The 22283-nt window shown below is 36.1% G+C and overlaps 2 protein-coding genes across 3 annotated transcripts; one reads left to right on the top strand and one right to left on the bottom strand.

The window, feature by feature from the left end:
• Positions 1 to 229: 229 nt before the first annotated feature.
• Positions 230 to 13794, bottom strand: kynu (kynureninase). Of its 2 annotated transcripts, none has more exons than XM_027160122.2 (14): positions 13696 to 13794; positions 9368 to 9543; positions 9131 to 9251; positions 8101 to 8183; positions 7589 to 7650; positions 7430 to 7501; positions 7247 to 7321; positions 6928 to 7074; positions 6382 to 6480; positions 4731 to 4804; positions 4525 to 4577; positions 4320 to 4405; positions 1889 to 2119; positions 230 to 648 (listed from the first exon to the last, which is right to left on the bottom strand). In XM_027160122.2, the coding sequence occupies exons 2-14, from the start codon at positions 9534 to 9536 to the stop codon at positions 517 to 519; spliced, it is 1404 nt and encodes a 467-aa protein (XP_027015923.1). In that variant the 5' UTR covers positions 9537 to 9543; positions 13696 to 13794; the 3' UTR covers positions 230 to 516. The 2 variants fall into 2 exon arrangements, with proteins under 2 accessions (XP_027015923.1, XP_047670358.1); XM_047814402.1 differs by lacking the exon at positions 13696 to 13794 and adding an exon at positions 12371 to 12393.
• Positions 13795 to 16884: 3090 nt separating this feature from the next.
• lgals2b (lectin, galactoside-binding, soluble, 2b) lies at positions 16885 to 20097 on the top strand. The gene is made up of 4 exons (XM_027159697.2): positions 16885 to 16964; positions 17857 to 17936; positions 18781 to 18949; positions 19713 to 20097. Exons 1-4 carry the CDS (start codon positions 16962 to 16964, stop codon positions 19857 to 19859), a joined length of 399 nt encoding a protein of 132 aa, XP_027015498.1. The 5' UTR covers positions 16885 to 16961; the 3' UTR covers positions 19860 to 20097.
• The last annotated feature ends 2186 nt before the right edge of the window (positions 20098 to 22283 follow it).

Genomic DNA, 22283 nt, shown 5'->3' with positions numbered 1-22283 from the left:
ATGGATGGTTTTAGTATTCAGTTGCAGTCTGGTGTCTGATGATACTGTATAACTTTGGCTTTACAGTCTGAGCTAAGAAGAAATCAGCCCCAGTCTGTTTTTTTTCCTCACTACACTAGTCTTGGTTCCACAATAGTCTAAAAATAATTCACCCTAGGACATTGAAAGGAAATGAAATGAAAACAATGTAAAGTGTAAGTATTTTACGTTCAAGTAAGTGCTTTACAAATTAAGAACTTTAGTCTTTTTTTTATTATTTATTTTGTTGTACAACTTATATTCTTTGATATAATTTGAACAAATTTGAGCCAAACTCAGGATCATAGAATCTGGCAAATCTCAAGTAGGTTTTAGGTATGAAATGACCATGGATAAAGATTCTTCAGCCCAAATATTAGCATCATCTCACTCACTTCCATGTTTTAAATAGTCTCGGACTAATTTTAAGGGATCGTTACTGATGTCAACAGGTTGAGAAACATCTCTTTGGTCAGACACCAGGAGCATTGTCAGAGATTAGAGCTGTCTGGGTTGTTTGCTAGCTTCCAGAGCTGCTCCTAGCACAGTGATGAAGCGATGTACATCAGCGAAGGAGTTGTAGAGAGGAACAGGAGCTACACGCAGCACATCCGGTTCCCTCATGTCACACTGCAGAATGTGAGAATTAGGTTATTATTTTGACAGATTGTATATTTCCGGTATATATGCATATTATAGTCTACACATACTGTAACTATTCAACATGTTACATGACATAGAACAAACATTTCATGAAGAAAAGTAGCTTAAACTTTATCTGGAATTAGGAGAGGCTACAAGGAGTTAAGAAATCACGCTCCTGCTAAGCACGCTCTTTCTTGTGAATTAGCATGCTAGCATACACAAAACCTGACCATCATACCCATATGTGGCTCTTCAACAGGTCTAAAGCACAAATGTGTATAGGATGGATTTTCATTCAAAAGCTTCCATTTAAGGAGCCCAAGCCTGTTCCAGCATGACAATGCAGCCATGCATAAAGCAACACATAATCATCTGTTAACTAAAACATCTCTAGCCTGCATATAAAAGAATTACTCCACGCTTTCATGTTGTTTGATCAAAACCTTTTGTCCACTCAGTTGAATATTTAAGCTACGTGAACTTTCTTTGCCGTTCGGGTTTAAGGTTCACTCTCGCCTTCTTCGCAGCCTGACCACGCTTTCTGGAGAATGTGGGATTTTTTATCAGGCACAGAGTCAGAGGTATTGGTAGGCTTACCATGATTGAAAAAAATTAATTGTCCTGTCTTGCTACTTTTTATATCACCATGTAGGTCTATGTAATGTTTTTGTTCTGTGTTGTCTAAGTTTTATCTTGCTGTGTACTGTGCCAGCTGTATATGTTTGAAGTGACAAAAAGAACTTGAGTGTCCTGCTCAGATTCCTGACCTCAACTCTTTGCACTTTAGGCTCTGGGTTTCAGATTGGAAAATCAGCTGCCGTGGTTGGGCTCTTGAGTGAGGCCTTTAACCTGTTCTGCTCTAGGTGTGCTGTATCATGGCTGACCCTGAGCTCTGACTCCAAAGTGATGAAAGAATCACAGTCAGAGAAGAGGATTTTATGACAACAAAGAAGGGATTCATTCTGTAAATGGGATGATAACATGGATGGTTTTAGTATTCAGTTGCAGAACCTGGAAGATTTCCTGCAAATCTTTAAAGTCTGGTGTCTGGTGATACTGTATAACTTTGGCTTTACAGTTTGAGCTAAGAAGAAATCAGCCCCAGTCTGTTTCTTTTTTCCTCACTAGTCTTGGTTCCACAATAGTATAAAAATAATTCACCCTAGGACATTTAACTCCTTCAGCAATTTTTAAAACCTAGTTTTCCAATTTAAACCCCACTCACTGCGACTCCTCTCTTCTCAAGCTCTTGAAAGACGGCTCTGATGGGGACCGAGAATGAGAGCGAGAGCTGGCAGCCTCTCTCTGCAGGGTTGCTGGGCGTAATGACACGGACGTAAGGTTTCCGTGGCTCCGACTTGTCCTCGCTGTAGTAGTGCTTCAGGAGGTGCTCCAGATATCCAGTCAACAAGATAGACTTCTTCCTCAGGTCACTCATGGTGGTTTTGTTAAAGATCTGATAAAGAAAAGCAGTGATGTTTTAGAGTAACAAAAGGACACATAACATTTTCTGAAAATTAAACAATATAAAGCATTTCTAGTAAAATTTAAGGCTTGATGGGGAAAAGCAGCAGTAAATATTATATATCAAGGTTCCTGTTAGGATCTTTTCTTGCAGGTCCAGTGTCCGTAGTAATAATAAATATGGTAAAGTGTGTAGCGTCGTGCACCAGTCATTTTAGATTTCATGTCCCAGGCACCCTAAATTTCAACATCTACTCCTCAATTAACCGATGAGCAACCCAGTTTTACACCCACACCTGGCTCCAGAATGTCTGGAGTCTCCACAAAGACCAGATAACCCCATGCGGCACATTGGGGCCTGCAAACAGAACTCTCTCTCACACACACACACACACACACACACACACACACACACACACACACACACACACACACACACACAACACAATGAGACATTCCGTTTACTAATAAAACCCAAGATAAGGTACTCTAAGGTTCTCATTCTTATAACCCTTTTTGTAATGTGTTTCTTCTTTTAAGGCTTGCCTGACTTAAAATTATTTGCTCCTTAATTTCCTGACAAGGGTGTATTTTATTCATGTGTCAGAAAACAACATTGTATTTTAACATCCGTTATACTCTATCATCATATCTTACTGATCATGGCATGTTAATGTATACCTGTTCTAATGCCGTATGCCCCTTTAAGGTCTGATGTCAGAATGTATACGAAGCTATCGTTTTCTTTTTACTTCCCTAATGAAAGTGCATCTTGTTCATGTTTCATTTTTGTTTCTTTGCCTTTATCTTTGTCTTGATTAATGATCTATGTATGTAATGTACCGCTGCCTTCATACTGTCATTACCCTTCATGTTTAGTATCCAAATGACCACAAAATTATCGGTTACTCATTTTTCAAGCACTGGTGTATTTTATTTGAGCACGAAAAGCGCCATAACATCTTAATACACCCTGGATCAAACTTTAAAGTCATCTAAAAGTTTGATAGCTAAACCACGCCCACAGACACCTGAAACAAAGGGAGTTTTTCCCTTCAAAATCCTGACCGAAGTATTGGTCATCTTCCCAAAGATGGGTGGAGTTCGTGACCTTTAAATTGTCACAAACACCACTAATCCGTGGTCAGACTTTCGGAACAGCTTCAAGACGACTCCATCTTCCTTCAACGAAGTTCCAGCAAGCTTCACTTCCAAGAACGACAACTGCTCTGATCTTCAGGGGAACTTGGAAGAACGTCTGACCCCACCCTAACTGACTTTTCAGAGATTTCTCTGTTGCATCCGGACTCTTGTGCAGTAAGCCAATGCAAGTAACCGTTTCCTCTACCAACCAATTTAGATGCGTAATTTTAAGTAGGAATCTTTCATTGAATCTTAAGGTGAATTTAAGTTTCTGTGACGATTTCCCAGTTAGGGTGTGATTTAATTTTGAAGTCTAAGCTTGCCATTCCTTTCCTTCCTTTCTCTAATTTCTTCTTTCCAGTTTCTTCCTCCCTTTCCCCAATTTTAATTTCTTTTGTTTTATTTTATTTTCATTTCCTTTTTCCCTATTTCTTTTGTTTGTTTGTGTAGTTAGTTTTATGTTGTGTTTGTCTCATTCATTAAATGTCATAATTTTGAGCCACAGGTGATTTGTCTCTGAGTCTCGCTCACAAATTAAGGTACCTGCAATATCTGGTCTGAACTACATGCTCTATTAAGTTAATTTAATTTAAATTACGGTATAAAGTAAAAGGGAAGCGAATCTTTCTTGGCCGGGAAGATACCGCCTTCATAGAATTAATAAAGGTTACACGGCCTGTTCGCCGGACGAACAGACCAAATAAGCGTAACGTTAATTCCAGTACCGTTAATTTCAACTTAGGTTAAAATATTTGGAAGTCACTATAACACGTTTTAGTTGCTTATAAATATTTACCTTGCTTCGCGAGCCAAAATCGCTACAAGTGTATGTAAAATCTCCTTGAGACGATATTAGGATGAAACTTTGTTAGAAATCAGGCTCAAAGAGAAGCCATACTCATCTGTGTGATACTGTATAGTGCAATTGTTAATAATTTCCCTTGTGTAACTGGACAAAAAAGCGCAACTACATTACCAGAAAATTCATTTTCTTCTAACAGTGAATACATACAGTATGTAATAAGTATATACAGTGAGTATCGCCTCACCTCTAGACTGGCCTGTAGGGGACACACCAGTAAAATGGGTTGATTTGAAAGTCTGAATCCATTAACTCCAGGCTGCAGGCTCATCACTGCACAAATGGTCATGTCATGGAACAGACACAAGAGACGGTCAGTAATCTTATATTGCAGTTACCATTTTTCACCACCAGGAGGAGCCTTTAAATTGTCAAATCAAAATTTTGAATACCATTGGTCATCTGGAATCTAGTGTCCAACTTGTGTCCCCACCAACCGAGAAGCCTAAAAAGAGACAGAAAAAGAGAGAGAGAGAGAGAGAGAGAGAGAGAGAGAGAGAGAGAGAGAGAGATAGAGAGAGAGAGAGATGAGTGATTTGACTCACACTCATTTTATTCTTTTACATGAAAGATATGTTACTGTATGTTTGATTCTCACGCCGGTTCGACCGTGGATGCATGTTTCTCGTGTATGTATGCTCCGGCTAAGCCACCGGCTCCAGAGTTCACGTACTGAGAAGAACACAAGACGAAAAAGATGTTAGACATTAGATATGACATTATTTGATTAAAGATGACATTATTTGTCTCATATACAGTATATTTCAGCACAGTGAAACACTTTTCCTCAGATATCCCAGCTTAGGAAGATGGAGTCAGAGCAGAGGGTCAACCATGATGCAGCAGCTCTGGAGCAGAGTTAGGGGCCTTGCACAAGGGCCCAACAGTGACAACCTCACAGTGCTGTGGCTCCAACCTTTATTTAATAACATATAAAAAATTACTAACTAAATACAGATGCTGTTGGGGAGAAACAGGTGTGAGTGATTAGTGGGACACGTGACATGGTCAAATGACATAATGGGGCTGATGAGTTCAGCACTCATTAGTACACAAACATAAAAAAATATGTGACAAGTGCAATATCTTTAGGTTTGTTTGTCTTTATTTTGATGGGTGGATTTCGGGTCCGAAGACACGCCCACTGCCAAAGTCGCCTGCTTTATTCTTTTTAGTTTTCAGTCGCGTAGCATGGTGTTAATAGTTCAACCTCGTTTGTGGGGTAAGAAACTTTATTGTGGGTTCTTTTTGAGGAGAGAAACTTTTTGAAATGTTTTATTTGTTTTTTTTCCAGGTGTGGCCAAAGAGCGCTAGCTGCTGTTTCGTTAGTTGCGGTTCTGCTTACTGCTGTTTTTCTGTTTTTGTTTTTTTATGTATATTTGTCGGAGCTGTTTTCTAAACTTGATTCATTACTGATTTACATTCTGGGCCGTGTGGAGGTGGCGGCGGCGGTGAACCGCTGATTTACAGAGTGTTTTTAAAGGTTGATCTGCCCCAATGACTTGTATGATACAGTATGTCAGTAAAGCATTGATGGATACTTATCCCTAGTACAAGTTAATCCAATTAACCGGTTTTGTATTCCTGCTCTGTTATGCAGCTTCGGTGCTTTTTAAATTAATCTGGCTTTGCCGGTTACGTTTGGACTTTTGTATTCTTTATTCCTTTTTTTTTGTTTCCTTTGTTTCTATAAGAGTATGTCCGCGTATACACTAAATATCCACCTGCGACTATCTGAGGATGAACTGATTTTTGAGGCTTAACAGAGGGAGAGCATTTGTGTCTTATGTTTGGTGTATCCCTTTTTTTGGTTTATCAATGTGTTGTAGACCCTGGTCTGAAGTTTGTTATTAATACTTTTCTAAGCGATCCGAGTTCCGGTACTTCCGGGACCGGGTCTCAAAGTGGCCACTTTCCCCCATAGACTCCCATTATAAACTTTGGAGGTTTATAACTCGGCAAGCTTTCAAACTATCTACACCAAACTTGGCCAGCTCCTTTAGGATGATACTCTGAAAAAAGTTTTAAATTGGTGTACCGACTGGCCTTCCGGTTGTTGTGGCATAGTCAGTTCTTTTTCATTCTTAATACTTTAACCAAAGGTTACACAATAAAAAAAATACAAAAATTATTGAAAAACGTTGTAGTAAAAATAAATTACTGAAGGACACAGTCAGTAATTTTTTAATTTTCATTTTGTATCATAGTATCAGGAAAAATGGAAACAAATTCTTCGGATCTAAACTCACTTTGTAGGTGCACCAGCAGGCGAAGTCGACACCCCAGTCATGTAGTCGCAGCTCAGCATTACCCACAGCATGTGCACAGTCGAACCCTACATAGCAACCCTAAACACACAAACAAGGCTGTTAGAACTGTAGTTCAAAGCCCATTACGGGATGTTTATGATGTAGTTTGTGCATTATTTCTTAGTTACTAAGAACATAAAGCTGCAGGAATGACAACATGACAGCTTTTATAACATAAGTACCAACTTGTTTAATGGATGTTCCAGAACATTAGATGTAACAATAAATGGCTTAAAAAAAATGAAATGCTTTCCTACCTATATCAGTAAATTCTATTTTTATTATATTTTGTCATGATATATATGACATGTACTCTTTAAACAATGCACATCATATTCTATATGGTTGTAGATGTGACCAACAAAATTTGTATTCTTTCTTTAAAAAAAAGTCATCATCAGAAAAAAGCTGTGGTACAATAGGAATAAAACACATCATGACACAATGTTACTATGAAAATCATTAACGTCCGAAGGGTTATCTAACCTGGGCCTGGCCTGCTTTAGTTATGACCTCCATATCGAACAGCTGGCCAGTGTAGTACTGGACTCCACCCAGCATCACCACGGCAACAGAGTCTCCCTCTCGCTGGATTGTGGAAACGATGTCCTCCGTCCTCAGGGTTTCCTCTCCCTGAACCAGACAAGGACGTGAATCTCAGATTTAGTACTTTAAATACACAGGTGGAGCCTGACATGACAGAGATTCAATACTGAACATGGACACATTCGAAAAAGGCAATTTTTTGGTGTCTGGTAATAAGAGTTAAGTGAGTGCATGTGTGTAGGAAGTGGTAAAGAGTTACCGCTCGGGGATTAAGAAGGACCATGCTCTCGCAAGGGTCAAATCCTCTGAGGCGTATTTGAGATTCCACAGCATACTGTATAACACACAGCAAAAATAAAAATGATGATTACTGAATGATTAAAAGGTAAAGAAGGATGATGTGTACGTAGGAAGAATGTGCAGATGTGACAGTTCTGCTTACATGGTCAGAAGGAAAGGCCATTGCCTCCAGAATGATTTTGTGGCGTTTTGCGGTAGGCTTGTAAAATGAAAGCTGTTAAGGATAAAAACACAGAACTAATTAAATGAGTAATAAAATGTTTGGATATTTTTCAGAGAATAGATTTACATAGATGCTTACCATCAGAAGGTGCAGATTGACAGTCAAACCGTTTAATAAGGCCACTTCCTCTGGTTTAGCACCTTATTTTACACACACACACACACACACACACACACACACACACACACACACACACACACACACACACACACACACACACACACACACACAATAAAAACAGCTGAAGCATTGCCCTACAGTTTCTTTAGTATACAATTGTTGTATAATATAATCATTAATATTTATTAATGAATAATTATTATTATAAAATATAAATTTTTAAATATATTTTTATAAATAAAAATAAAACAAAAAGAATTATAAAATATTCTACAATCATAACATAAAACACTCCATGACATGCAGTTCTTAGAAAAATTTCTTTTTAATATTGTAAATTATTTTTTTTATCAATTTACAAGATTGTCTCGACCAAATGGTTTATTGATTCACTGAATCGTTTGAGATTAACATTTAAGGTTTAAGTGACTCATAATCAGGTTACAAGTGGTGATTTACAGAATAATTACCTACAACATTTGCCATGAGAGCCTCCAGATTATTCTCGGCCCAGGCCCAAGGGCGCGACCCCATCACATGTCCATGGACCCCCCTGTGAACAAGCATTCACTTTAATCTCATTCGAGAGGTTGGATGATTTTATCAATAGGCTCCTTCCACCCTAGTCACAAACTGTTCAATTTCCTTTCATCCAAGAATAAATACAGGACCATCCGCACCAGAACCGACAGGTTCGGGTACGGTGTCCGAGAAATGCAAAACACATTAACAAATCCGAAAACACATTAACAAATCCCCAAAAAAAATTAACAAATCCGGAAACACATTATCAAATCCGAAAACACATTAACAAATCCCCCAAAAAATTAACAAATCCGGAAACACATTATCAAATCCGAAAACAAATTAACAAATCCAAAAACAAATTAACAAATCCGAAAACAAATTAACAAATCCGAAAACAAATTAACAAATCCGAAAACACAAAAAGTCAGACAACCCGGAAACGTTAGGTATCGTTTTTGAATAGAAACTTACCGATCATTGGACGAGACACCTGTCACTCAAGATATACAGCTATGGAATCTTATGTGTAATGTGTAAAGATCTCTGTTTAAATATAAGAAAATAAAATTAATCCACAGTAATCCATTCCATCCATCCATTCTAACTTTTCCCTGTGACAGACTGTTGAACTTCATGTATACCTTGAGTGACAGGTGTCTTGTCCAATGATCGGTACGTGTTCCAATCACAAACTATACCAACCTCTTTCGGGTTGTCTGAATTGTCATTGTGTTTTCGGATTTGTTAATGTGTTTTGCCAGTTTTTTCCCCACAACCGTAAACCTGCTGAACTCTACACTACACCGCTAGGACCTTGATGTTTCACGAATACTTCACTGCCTGTAATCACCTTACAGTTCTGCTCAACCCGCTACATCCTTTTACAAATTTCTGATTTAGCTATTCAGAAAGTGTTTGGCCATTCAGAACACTGCAAGCATGGAATCACCTCTAAATAGATACACAACTTACATTTTGGCCCATTTCTCCAACTCCTCATCAATGTATTTTTTGGCATTTTTGGGTTGTAATCCTAGAGAATTGCCTACAAAGTAAATGCAATCTTCTGAGCCATCTACGAGTGTCAGGTCAGCTGAAGGAAACAAAAAATATATAGCCACTAGTCCACCATTATGTACTAGATCATACTACTATTTTTTGGCAATGGAATGGTTTAAATATTATTTAAGGAAAAATATACCAAATTACATTGAGGAAGATCGGCTACTTTCGGAACCAGGAATTCCTGACGCAAATCCCGTAGCTTGTCATGTCGATCGAAGTATTCAGCCACGTCGCGGGAAGTCGTGCTGCATCCCAGCTTCTCAGAGACCCTCTCTATAACTTCTTGTGGGGAGCTGGCTGCAAAAGGATCCATGTATAACCTATACACAGCAATGAATTGAAATTAATTCCTTTTCAAAGGAATAGCTTATTGCTTGTCCAAGGGTCGGCAACCTTAAACACTCAAAGAGAAATTGGACCCGTTTCCCACAGAAAAAAAAACACAGGGAGCAACAAAACCCTTTTGACATCTAAAATGAAGATAACACCGCATATATCGTTTTGTACCTTTATGGAAAGTATAGAAAAATCTGTAGTGTGTTGCATTTATGAAAACAGTGAACTGCTACCGACTAAACGAAATTTTATTTCTGCAGGCAAACAAAAATATTTTGAACAGTTTGAACTAACCATAACAAAAAAGACGCTGGGTTGAAGGTTACTTTCAAATAAAATGTTCAATGTCTAATTGAGTCCTCTTCGTATTCATGACCAGGGCTCTCAAGTTTTGAAGACAGGCAAATGTGACATCTCCAACCCCCCCGCAGCCCCAATTTTTTTATTATTTGTTACGTTAAATCTTACACAGATAGTGCTGTTTTCTGATTGGCTATTGTGTAGCCTCTTTTTTTTTTTGATTGGCTGATAAGTGTCAGGCTCGACTAAGAATTGAGATGCGCTTGATTCCTGCCCGGTTCCATACAGACAGCAGTGCAGACAGATATATCGGTGCTGCGGCTTATTAAATATAGGGCTGCACGATTTAAGGAAAATGTCATAATTCGATAATTGAGGCCAATATTGTGATTGCGATATGCGATTGCGATATAATAAACAAATGGTATCATGAGTCAACTTGCTTGGTTCTCAAGGAAAATGCACACACAGATTACTGATAATGCTGAAATTTGTATTTCCAAACTCAAACTAGCAACAACGACAACAAACAAATGCAAAACGTTTGCAATTTAATATGTAAAATAACACATTAATGCTGATTAATGAAAAGCCTAAGATCAAAACTGTAGGTGTGTATATATATATATATATATATATATATATATATATATATATATATATATATATATATATATATATATATATATATTAAAGTATAAGTAATATACTTTATAAGTATTATAAGTTTAATAAGTAAATTTCCAACTTAATGCAAGTTATACATGGTATTGCACACATCATTATTGATGATATTTAGAGCAATATTACATGTAATTATTAAACTTGATTCCCTTACATATACATTTGCTTTTAAGCCTAATTATTAATTTTGATTATGATGCGATTGTGACAGGGGCGTGGGAAGAGGTTTCAGGTTGGGGGAAAAGAGTTTTTTCTGTCACCACTTTTGAATAAGAAACAATATCAAGGCTATAAAACCTGTCAAAACCCCACGAATCACAAAAGTATCAGTGCATATGTAGCCGGTCTGCCCTTCTGTGTCGTATCTGGCTACCGTTCTGCGTTGTGATCTTGTGAGATGTATAATAAGAGGCCAGAGTCATCTGCTGATTCAATGTGTGCTTTATCCAAAATTGCTGCATAAATCAGAAACATGCAGTTATAACCGTTGCACACTCGTCGCCTGCCCCTGCTCGCTCTGCTCAGGTCTCATTCAGACTGAAGCAAGAGCGCGCAACGCTGACGTCACAGACGAAACGCCCACAAAACTTAAAGAAATAAAATAACTTTACTGCTCCCTTTTCCCTTTTTATGTTTCGAATACCTCATTATTGATCCCAACCAAAAACAAGGATTTTGCGTGAATTAAAAATAAATGAATTAATGCACATCTCTTAACACCGGTTACACATACACTCGAACTTGACTGCACATCACATTTTTTACTTTATTGATACTTCATCGGGACATAAGCTGTCATGTACAATAAAAGCGCCTGCACAGCGACAGGAAATATAATTTAGCACAAAAAGCCGACCTAGACGGTGGCGCTCAGGATTTTTTTTATTTTTTATTTTTTGAGCGGCATGGAATTTTTTCTACGCACACACTATTTTAATTTCTTGGTAACAGACCACTGCTAACTATAACACACCGTTGCCATGAAAAACAGAGCGTTGGAATGGACACACAGGATTCTAACCGTAGAGACGGAGCGCACTATTTTCTTCAGCGGAAGCAATACAATTGTTCAGCAGTTTCGTGTTGCAGCCACAGGTATATGAGACCTGTAACAAGCAACAGCGCAAAGCCGCGAACTCGTTCTGAATATTTTAAAGGCGTAACAGCTGATGAAAAAGCAGAGACAGTAAAATGAAGAGAGATTTTATCTTAGTTTTTATTTTATACAAAACATTTTCGTCTCGTCTTTTTTCGTCAACAATAATGCATGTTAATTTATCTTAGTCAGCGTTTTTGGACAGTGGTGAAGTCTTGTCATCGTCTTGTCTTAGTCATGAAAAAAAAAGGTTGTTGACGAACATATTTCGTCGACAACTTTTTTTTCATGACTAAGACAAGACGATGACAAGACTTATAACCTCAAAGCAATAGTCTGCTCAGCATCCATCTTCACCCGTTCTGCGCTGCACACCGGAAAAAGTCAGGACATGACCATACACGCCACACGTGCCACTGCCTAAACTGAAACTCACTGGTCTTTTTGTTTTTAATTATTATTAGCAGATAGCGGTGTAGTGTATGAAATAGGCAAACAGCTTTCAGAGAGAATGGGTTGTCATGTCCACACATGCATTTATCTATTATTTATTTATTTCATGAAATCGCAGCATTTTGCGTCATATAATCGCACAGGCTTGATATCGCGATTGCGATATGATTAATCGTGCAGCACAATGATAAATACAAACAGTCAAACAGTTTTTCTGCATGAGAAATACGACATTGTGACATTTGACAGCCCTGCATGACATCAAAATGTTAACTTACCGTTTGCAGCAACCCAAAACATGCGTCTGCTTCTGTGTGTCGGATTTCGCAAGTCGGCAGTTATGACACATATTTTGAGCGACAAAAAAATTAACACGGTTTATTTTAATGTTACAAGAGCATCATAATCTTGCCACTTGCGGCTCCGGAGCCGCGGGTTATTGCCGATCCCTGGCTTAGGCAAAAATAAAATGCAAATAAGAAAGAGGTTTTTCTGGAATAACACAGTGGTCTTAGCCAAACTCATTATTAATCTTTTTTTTTTCTTTTTCATATTACTAATTATACAATGGCTGTACTGCTACTCTTTTATATGTTTTTGTAATATTGCAACCTGGATCTGGAACTTTTTCCAAATAGCCTATAATGCAAAAGGGCAAAATGATTTAAAAACAACAATAATTGAATTTATGGTTGTATAAGTAGTCTGTGAATTCCCTAAATTATTAGTATAACTAGTTGCTATCAGTAATGTCACCTGATTTCTATACACAGTGAATACCATTGTTTCTGTAAGCATCAATCTAAATACCAATCATTGTTTGTTTCCCTAACATGAACTTCCCACACAGCATAATTAAACATGTTCATTTTTAATGATAAGTTCAAAATACAGTATTTTCACATCACTTAGAGTCTAGAGTGGTGCCAGTGAAATATGGTGCTGGTACTGTAGCATTATATCCTAGGGCTTCACGGATCAGTACATCTCAGAGTAACAACAGGGTATGAGCTAAAACCCCAGGATTCCAATTTTCAAAACATTTGAGACATCGCTTCCACCACATGTGGAAAATGACACAAAGCCTTGTTTTAAGCTTTTGTGCTTTTGTCTTGTTTACAGTCAATATTTAAATATTTGAGAAAAAAATTGAAAATTTTGCAGATGGTGAAAAAATTTCAATATTTGAGAAAAAAAAATGAACATTTTGCAGATGGTAAAAAAAAATTAAATATTTGAGAAAAAAAAATTGAAAATTTTGCAGATGGTGAAAAAAATGGTCGTCACAAATCTAAATCATGTTTAAATACAACCCGAGACCAAATATCTTTACAATAAATGCAAATTGTCACTGCCCTCATAATCACCCTGTCTTTATATTTATTTATTTTGGTTTTCATTTAAAAAGAAAAAGTCCAATTATATCATATTCTTACATGTTAATGCTATGTGTTCTTGATGAATATTAAAGTACCTTCCAATAGACTATTTAAATATTATTATTATTATTATTATTATTATTATTATTATTATTATTATTATTATTATTATTATTATTATTATTTAAATACACTAAATGGTTTAAATATTGCACTTACTGTACCTTAGAGTAGAGTAGAAAATTCCTCAAAAATGTTCCTCAAAGATTTGAACGCTGCATAGCCCGGATGGTGTTTTTCTAAATGTGACCTTTCACTCTGTGTGTAGATATCATGTCAAGCTAATGATTGACAGTCAGGTCTATGTGAAGTGCATAATACAAAATATAGTGAATGCATTTCAAATTTCCCCAAAAGCTTCTCTTTTTTATTTTTCTTATATAATAGTATTACTGTATAATACATATCAGAACACACAGTACCTCAGCTAACAATTACAAGTACATTCATAAGGTTTGTTTTTAAGTTTAGTAAGAAAAGATTTCTTTACAGAAGCAGAACATTCTTTTTATGTTTGCAGAATGTGTTTTTAACTTTGCAGAACGATCCTTTAAATATTATCACATTATTACTAGCTTACCGTTAGAACCAAAAATCTAGATTAAAAAACTTTAGAGAACCTACTGTTTAGTTAGGTTAGGTAATATTCTGGTAATGTTAGTTTTTGCAACCACGAATATTCCCAGAACTCAAAATATTCAAATGATATTAAAGTTTTTTTTGGCTACCCAGAAACGTTTTCATTACAGAAAGTTCACCTAACATTCCCCTAATGTTTCTTTATATTCTTTTAACTTTCTCTCAACCTTAAATTTCATCATGTATTTATAGTTTAAAGGTTATAAAAAATAAAACCTGTGAGAATAATTGTCCAGAATTACTTATCCTTTTAATGTTGTTATGCTGTTAATGTTGAAGACTTTCTGTACAGAACACAATGTTCTTTTCTCACACACACTCAAATACACACACACAAGCTCCACACACACACATTACATCCTTGCCCTTCTTTGTACTACTATATATTCATGTTTGACATAATAAATTTTGGACTTCTCTTTGAAAGACTGACTGGCATGTTTCATTGAGACTTCCCCGAGTACTCACCAGAGAACCAGGGGCTCAGAAATCCTGCCCAGGCGGCAGACGATAGAGAAATAATTCCTTACAAAACCTAAAAATAGGCATTTATGCTAGAAATGAAAAGAAACTCTCTATATACACAGAAAATGTTCCTAGAACTTTATTATTAATAATACCTAAAATAGGAACCATATGCTAATATCATGTGAACCTTCTTTGTTTGCTGCACCAAGACTAATGACTGACTTTCATTTAACTTGAGATTTATGTTGGTAGTACTTAAGGATTATATTTCATATGATCTTAACCAATTCTAATCATCAACTACACTCATTCTGTGCTCATTCTGACTTTCCCTTTAACAGGTGGTGATCAACTTCAGCAATGAGCAGTTTCATATTAAACTCCCTGATGGCAAAATGATGAGCTTCCCAAACCGGTTTGGAGACGACAGCTTTGAACACCTCTTTGTGGATGGTGACGTCACAATAAGCAGCATCAAGATGAATTGACATGGTCCAGACCACTCCGATCACTCTCATAAAGACATGCATTAAAGAATAAATAATTATTCAATAAATAATCAAATGATATGATTTAAACCGAGCAAACTCTGTTTCAGGAATATTATTATACCTTTTCTGTATGTGTGTGGAGTGATTGTTTTTCTTATTCATATTTTTATAACCTTGAATGGACTTGAAATAAATATTACTATTTTAAAATGTGTAATTTTGATTGTCTTAATAAATAAATAAATAAATAAATAAATAAATAAATAAATAAATAAATAAATAGACACATACATACATACATACATACATACATAAATGAATGAATGAATCAATGAATAAATAAATACATAAATAAATAATAATATATTTCAGTATTATAACTAGACTTGTTATAATTGAATTTACATTAAAATAATCAAATTAATTCATGTCAATGTATTATTTTTATAATGCTCGTCTAATCACTTTATTTATTTATTTTAGTTATTTATATTCATTAATATATTCAAACAAAATAAAATTGCAGTGTCTCATCTTGAACACTAGATGGACACAAAAAAAAAACTCTATATTTTTGACTCCACTGATTTCAGCTTCTTGCTTCTGATCTCTTTAAGTTAGATAAGTCCTAAAATTAGAATGATGTGAATTAGCAATGTTCAAGTATGTTGCTGAATGAAAAACAAGAAGAGCAAAGAAGAGTTTGCTGCTAATACTCTGTATGGAGCCTGTTTTTATGAATTATTATAATTTAATTCTTTCTACATATGCAAACTATTCTGGGTTCCCCAAAGACTTCTAAGTAAATGATTAAAATAATATTTTCTTTCCATTAACCCTAAAACTAATCCTTCCATTTATGATAAAGGTTCTTCATATAACTATACAACCATTTAGGAAGCTTTTTTTTTTAAAGTGTGTCAATAAGACTCTTCGAAGAATCATTTCCTGGGATGGTTACTGGGAAGACCAAGATCCTAAAGGACACACTGCTTTTTTTTTTTTTTTCTCTCTCTCGCTGGATGAATCGCCGCTGTCATAGTCTGAGATCCTACCTCTGGTTGGTGTCTCGTCACCCGGTGGTCACCCTGCTGGGGATTGATCTGCATTGTCGGCCAGTGACTCATGGGATTGCTGTGGATGGCGCCTTTTCGAACCATTGTTGTATCAGTCAGCTGTATGGTCAGGTCTTTATCAGACTCTAGGAAGGAATTAACGTTGGGTCTATGGTGATCTCAGAGTTTGCGCTAACCCATGAGTTCCTCAGGAGCTCTCGGTTGCGCAACTACAAACTGTTGTAGAAAGGACGTTATTTACATTGACATTATTTCCTGCCCAGGTTCCCTTCTGAGTCTGGTTCTTCTCAAGATTTCTTCCTCATATCATCTCAGAGATTTTCATCACCAACCAGAACTCTGCCTCTGTCGAAAATAGTTCTGAATACAAATGTTTAAAGAAAAGAAATGACCGTAATGTGCATCATAACTGGGAAAAAAAGACTTTGTCTATTGGTGAAAACTGTGTCAGAAATTTCAGGAAATCTTAATCTCATGGGATTTTAACACATAGCAACTCATAAAGGTTACTTTAATAATGTTTCAGTCATTTTATCAATATTCACAGGTTGATAGCAGTTTTAATAATTAATTTCTTTTCTTATCAAGACTTGTGTTACACGGTACTCATTAAGGCTAGACTGTCCCTTTCCCCGTGTTCCCATTGGATAAAAGCTGACTTGCTCACACCTCTAGGTTTGTCATAGCATTATATATAAAGGACAGTTACAAGTTTACAACGTTCTCTGTTGAAACCCTCAGCACATCGGCGACAAGATGGTAAGTAGATGCAGCAAACTTATCACTAATTCATGGTTTATTAAAATAAAATTTGGAGTTCATATTAACTTTGTAATAATAGCGAATGGTGTAGAATAAATGTTCCCATGTGACCTCAGGTGTTTATAGGATTATTCTGAATGTAAACCTTTTAAAGCATTGAGTCAGATGTTATATGTAATATGTTATATGTGTAGTTCAGAATGCAGAATATCATGATAAGCAGATGTGGGCTGAATAAGAGAAAGAACAGGGATCTGAGACAGGACTATGACCGAGGCGTGGTTAAAAAACAAACAAAATCAGACGGATACTGATTAAACAATATAATCATACTTTAATTAAATATATATATATATATATATATATATATATATATATATATATATATATATATATATATATATATATATATATATATATATATTTATGAGATATTTTTAGATTTTTTTTTGGATTTATTTTCCATTTTCGAATTTATTTATTTATTTATTTATTTATTTATTGATTCACATGCACAATAGATCTGTGATATCAAAAATATTATCAGTTCAGTATTTGAACAGCATGTCTTCCTGTTCTCTGTAAAGTCACCTGACCCCATGCAGTAATTTATGTCGATCATTAACGCTGGGCTTGGCAGGATACAGATAACCCAGTGTCCTGTCTCACTACCGACCCCATATCACACACTCAATAAACCGTTCCAGAAACCCCTAGTAACAGCACAGTGATCCTTTTATGCTCTTACCCACCATCCTGGAGTAATACAGAATATCACGTTAACTTTTTGACCATGTTGTTACATCGTTTGTGATCTTTTGTGTTGTATTAAAGACGAGCTGCTCATTTTTTTTTTTACACTCTCATTTTCATGCTTATACCTGTGCAGGTGTTCACTGTTAAGGACATGACCTTCAAGGCTGGTCAGGAGCTGACCATCTCTGGCAAACCCAAATCTGATTGTAATTTGTAAGTGCACTTAACATTAAATCAATGAGTTATTCTATCTATCTATCTATCTATCTATCTATCTATCTATCTATCTATCTATCTATCTATCTATCTATCTATCTAATCATGATGAATCAGCTCAACGTTTGAAAAGGACAACAGCAAAAAGTTTGTCACAAGGAAAGTAAGCGATCGATCGTAAATATTACTGATATGATGTGAGGTGTAATAAACTAAACATAATAAATCTTCAGTTCCTTTGAACATAAATTAAGGTTAAAAAATGAAAAAAAAAACCCAGAGTTTTTAAAAACATGGAAGCATGCGGAATAATATGCATATTAGGAAGCACTAATACTACTGCATTAGACAGCTGCAGCTTTTACGCTCGAGATAATAGGAATGTTTGTGATATAAGGTTGTTGGTCGAGAAAATTATATCTGTAATGGGCCAAAAAGTAAAAGAGAGAGAGAAAAAAGTGTGTCTCCCCTCTTTTTTTTATTCAACTAGCAAAAATTGTTGGGCTACTTTCAAGTCTTTGGTTGTTTTTGAATGTAGTTGTACATTTATCAGATATCTGGCAACCCTGAAAAAGAGTGAATGATTAGCCAGAGAGTTACGTATTAATTTCTTTTTCTTTATTATTATTATTCAATATTAATGCACATCTATCTATCTATCTATCTATCTATCTATCTATCTATCTATCTATCTATCTATCTATCTATCTATCTATCTATCTATCTATCTATCTATCTATGTTCAACGTTCAACTTTAGTATCACTATTCAAACACGGCCACATTTACTCATCGAAGATGAAATCTTTGATAAAGAACAAACATCTCTAATCTCTGTGCAGATTCTCCATCAATATCGGTCATGACTCTGATAACATCGCCCTCCATTTCAACCCCCGCTTTAACCACGAGGGCGACAGCAACACCATTGTGTTTAACTCTAACCGAGGGGGATGGGGCGAGGAGGTGAGGGAACACAGCTTCCCCTTTGACCAGGGCGAGAGCTTCAAGGTGAATGAAACATTTCAAATTTATGAAATATGTTATATAAAATTAAACGCAACGCATCATACATACATGAAATGATTACATGCTTATACAAGAAATATATACAAATGAGCAAATGATGGTAAAGTCTATGATTATTTGAAGCTCCCAGTTTTTTTTACTGCTTTTCTTATCAGTGATGTCAATCAAGACATGTTTCATATAGCAAGACCTTGCTCGATGTACTTTTATAAACACTTCTCTTTTTTCTGTGAGATATTTATGACATGAAGTAAACCATGAACTCATGTTCGTTGCACTCTATAGTAGTAACCGGATTACGATTCTGATTGCATACTGTGAGGTCTGAGAGCATAAAGCTTTACAATCCATTTCAGATCAAATCATTCACAAAAATTAAATAAAGTAATCTTTTATGTAGCATGAAAATATATAAAATTTACAAAAATCTTCTATTTATGTCTAATTTATGCTCCAGTTTCACTTTTGGACCCCTTCTAGGTCAGAGATCCAGAGTCAAAAACAACAACCACACCCTGAATGTGTCCATCGCATGACACAACATACACACACATTCACACACTCATACACACCTAGGGACCTAGGGATTAGCATAGCTAATCTACCTACAGTACCAGGAAGTTTCTGGAAACCATGCTCTTGTTGATAGACGTTGATGGACAAAAAGAATTGTTTGCTTTAGAAAAATTGTCTTTGACCATTTTGTAGCAACATTGGAATCTGTCTTTGTCTGTCTCTCTACCAGGTGGTGTTTAGCTTCAACAATGAACAATTTTATATCAAACTCCCTAATGGCACAATGACGAGCTTCCCTAATCGCTTCGGCGATGACGCCTTCAAGCATATTGACGTGCAAGGTGATGTCAAGGTTCTGAGCATCAAGATAAAATAGTGCTCTGCAGTGATTTCACTCATGGAAGAACATCCAACCAATCCAGTGGGCCAGAAGACATCTGTCACCCATGTCTTTGTCACAATGTCTTGTGGGTTGAGGGTCACTGAGAAACCTTGTATGATGTACGTTCCAGTTGAACTGAACTGTGGTACAGAAAGCAATGTGTCTAATAGGATACCACAAACATGTATTAATAAAAACCCACACAAAGTGTTGTCTGGTTTCTTCTTCTAAAGTTGCCTTTACTGTCATTATTTAACGTATTAGTTGACATCAACAAACCATGAACTTTAGCATTAGCATTAACTAGCACATAAAATATACATTGTTGTGAAGATTACAGAATATACATTGTTATGAATTTTACAATTAAGATTACAGAAGAAAGGGGAGGCAAGTCACCAGTCCACATTTTATATCCCCTTATTATTTGAGGCTTAGTAAGAAAGTCTTTAAAGGTGGTGCCTTAGATGCTATTGAAAAAACTATAGTTATAAAACCTTCCACTCAAGAAAAATCTTGAGGGCATGAACCACACATGGATAATTATAATCACTTGCAGGGGACCCCAGAAAATGTACATAATCATACTGTACAGGTATGTGTACAATATTGGCACATCCAAGTCTCTTCTTACGTGTGATGTTTTAATGCCTATATAATACCATAACACCCATATGTTGTTCTTCATCTTACAAAATTGGATGTCCACGATGCTCCAGGATGTCACTGTATGCTATAACATTACAAATTCCCTTCACTGGAACTATGAGACCCAATCCTGTTCCCATGGAGACATGGTTTGGCAAGAACTTGAGTAGGCTGTAACAAGCTCTGACCTCAATCCCATTGAACACCTTTGGGATGAACTGGAACAACGACTGTGCCTTAAGTCTTGTTACCCGATTTCAGTGACTGACCTCATTGATGCTCTTGTGGCCGAATTAATGAATCCTTACAGCCACACTACAAAATCTAGTGGAAATTCCTGTCTAAAATGTAGAACAGAAACCTATATTATTGTCACATACAGTATACATTTAGCACAGTAATATTCTTTCTTCGCATATCCCAACTTCGGAGGTTGGGGTCAGAGCACAGAGTCAGCTGTGATACAGCGCCTCTTGAGCAGTGAGGGTTAGGCTGGGACTTGAGCCAGCAGAAGCATCTACATGAGTAATTTAAAGGGTATTCAATCAGGAATTATGGGTGGAACGGTCCCACTGTACATAAACGTATCCCCCCACACACAGATAGACACTGACTACTGCTGAGATCTGAAGTAAGGGATAGTGTGTGTCTAATGGAATGGACCATAAGTGTTAACCTCAAAGTTTGCCAAGTACTGAGTCTATAGTAATTCACAGTGCATCAAGCACTCAATCGTCCTCCTGACCTCACTAGCTCAGCACAGAGGCAGCATTAATGCTGACTGTGATTGTGGAGTGCACATTCGATCACTATGTTGCCTTCACACCTGTACTGTACAGCAAATGAAAATGATCTAGGGAAAGGAAAAGTAAAGTTCTGACATATTGACGTTAGTTCAGCTGCTTGGCTCAGCTGCTCAGACCTCTTGAATAATAAACAAACAGTTCAAATGGTCAATTTATCAGACGTTGATGTCTCAGGTACACATGAGACACGGTCCACCCACTTATGGAGAACTGAGGTCTGAGGGTGTCGTGTGTAGGCTACGCCATTCCCCTGACAGTTTGGATATTAAAACATTGTATAAAATTTTGTCCGCAACTGCCCAAAGCTGATTTTCTTTTGGTTTCATTAGGTACACAGGAAGAAAAGCCCCATACACCGTGGATAAATACACACCTATGATTCAAGTATGCAAAATTTTAAAGTAGAAGAGGGCTTTATTTAATTTGGTTTTAACAAATCAGTCAAAGGATTCAATATAAAAACCTAAGTTGTCTAGAAATTGCCCATTGGGTAAAAGAGTTCACCCTTAAAGTAAGTTTACATGTACATAAATTACAATATTCCATTCTTTAATACAAAGAAAAAGTCATGGTTGGCAAATTTCTGTGAAAGGAATAAAACACTTAAGGACATATCAACATATATAACATATCAAGTTATTCTATTGTTGATTTTTTTATTTTATTTTATTTATTTATTTATTTTAAATGGCACCCAAGTCATGTTTTATTCCTTACTTATCTTATAATTTCTTTGTTTATAAAAATATTGGGAACTTTAGGACTTTTAAGAAAGATCTAGGAATCTTTGTAACTTTGAAATCTTTGTAATCTTTGTAATGTAAATATGAGTTACAAACCAGAGCCATAATTTGCTTTGCACTTACAGATCAGGAAACAAACCTATGTACGTAACAGTAAAAGTTAGCAGAAAGTATAATTTGGCTTTTAAAAGTCTCTTCTCCAATAGTGACTTATCAGCGAC

Source organism: Tachysurus fulvidraco, chromosome 5 (assembly GCF_022655615.1).
Source record: "Tachysurus fulvidraco isolate hzauxx_2018 chromosome 5, HZAU_PFXX_2.0, whole genome shotgun sequence".
Classification (NCBI taxonomy): Eukaryota; Metazoa; Chordata; class Actinopteri; order Siluriformes; family Bagridae; genus Tachysurus; species Tachysurus fulvidraco.
This window is presented reverse-complemented; position numbering and strand designations above follow the sequence as displayed.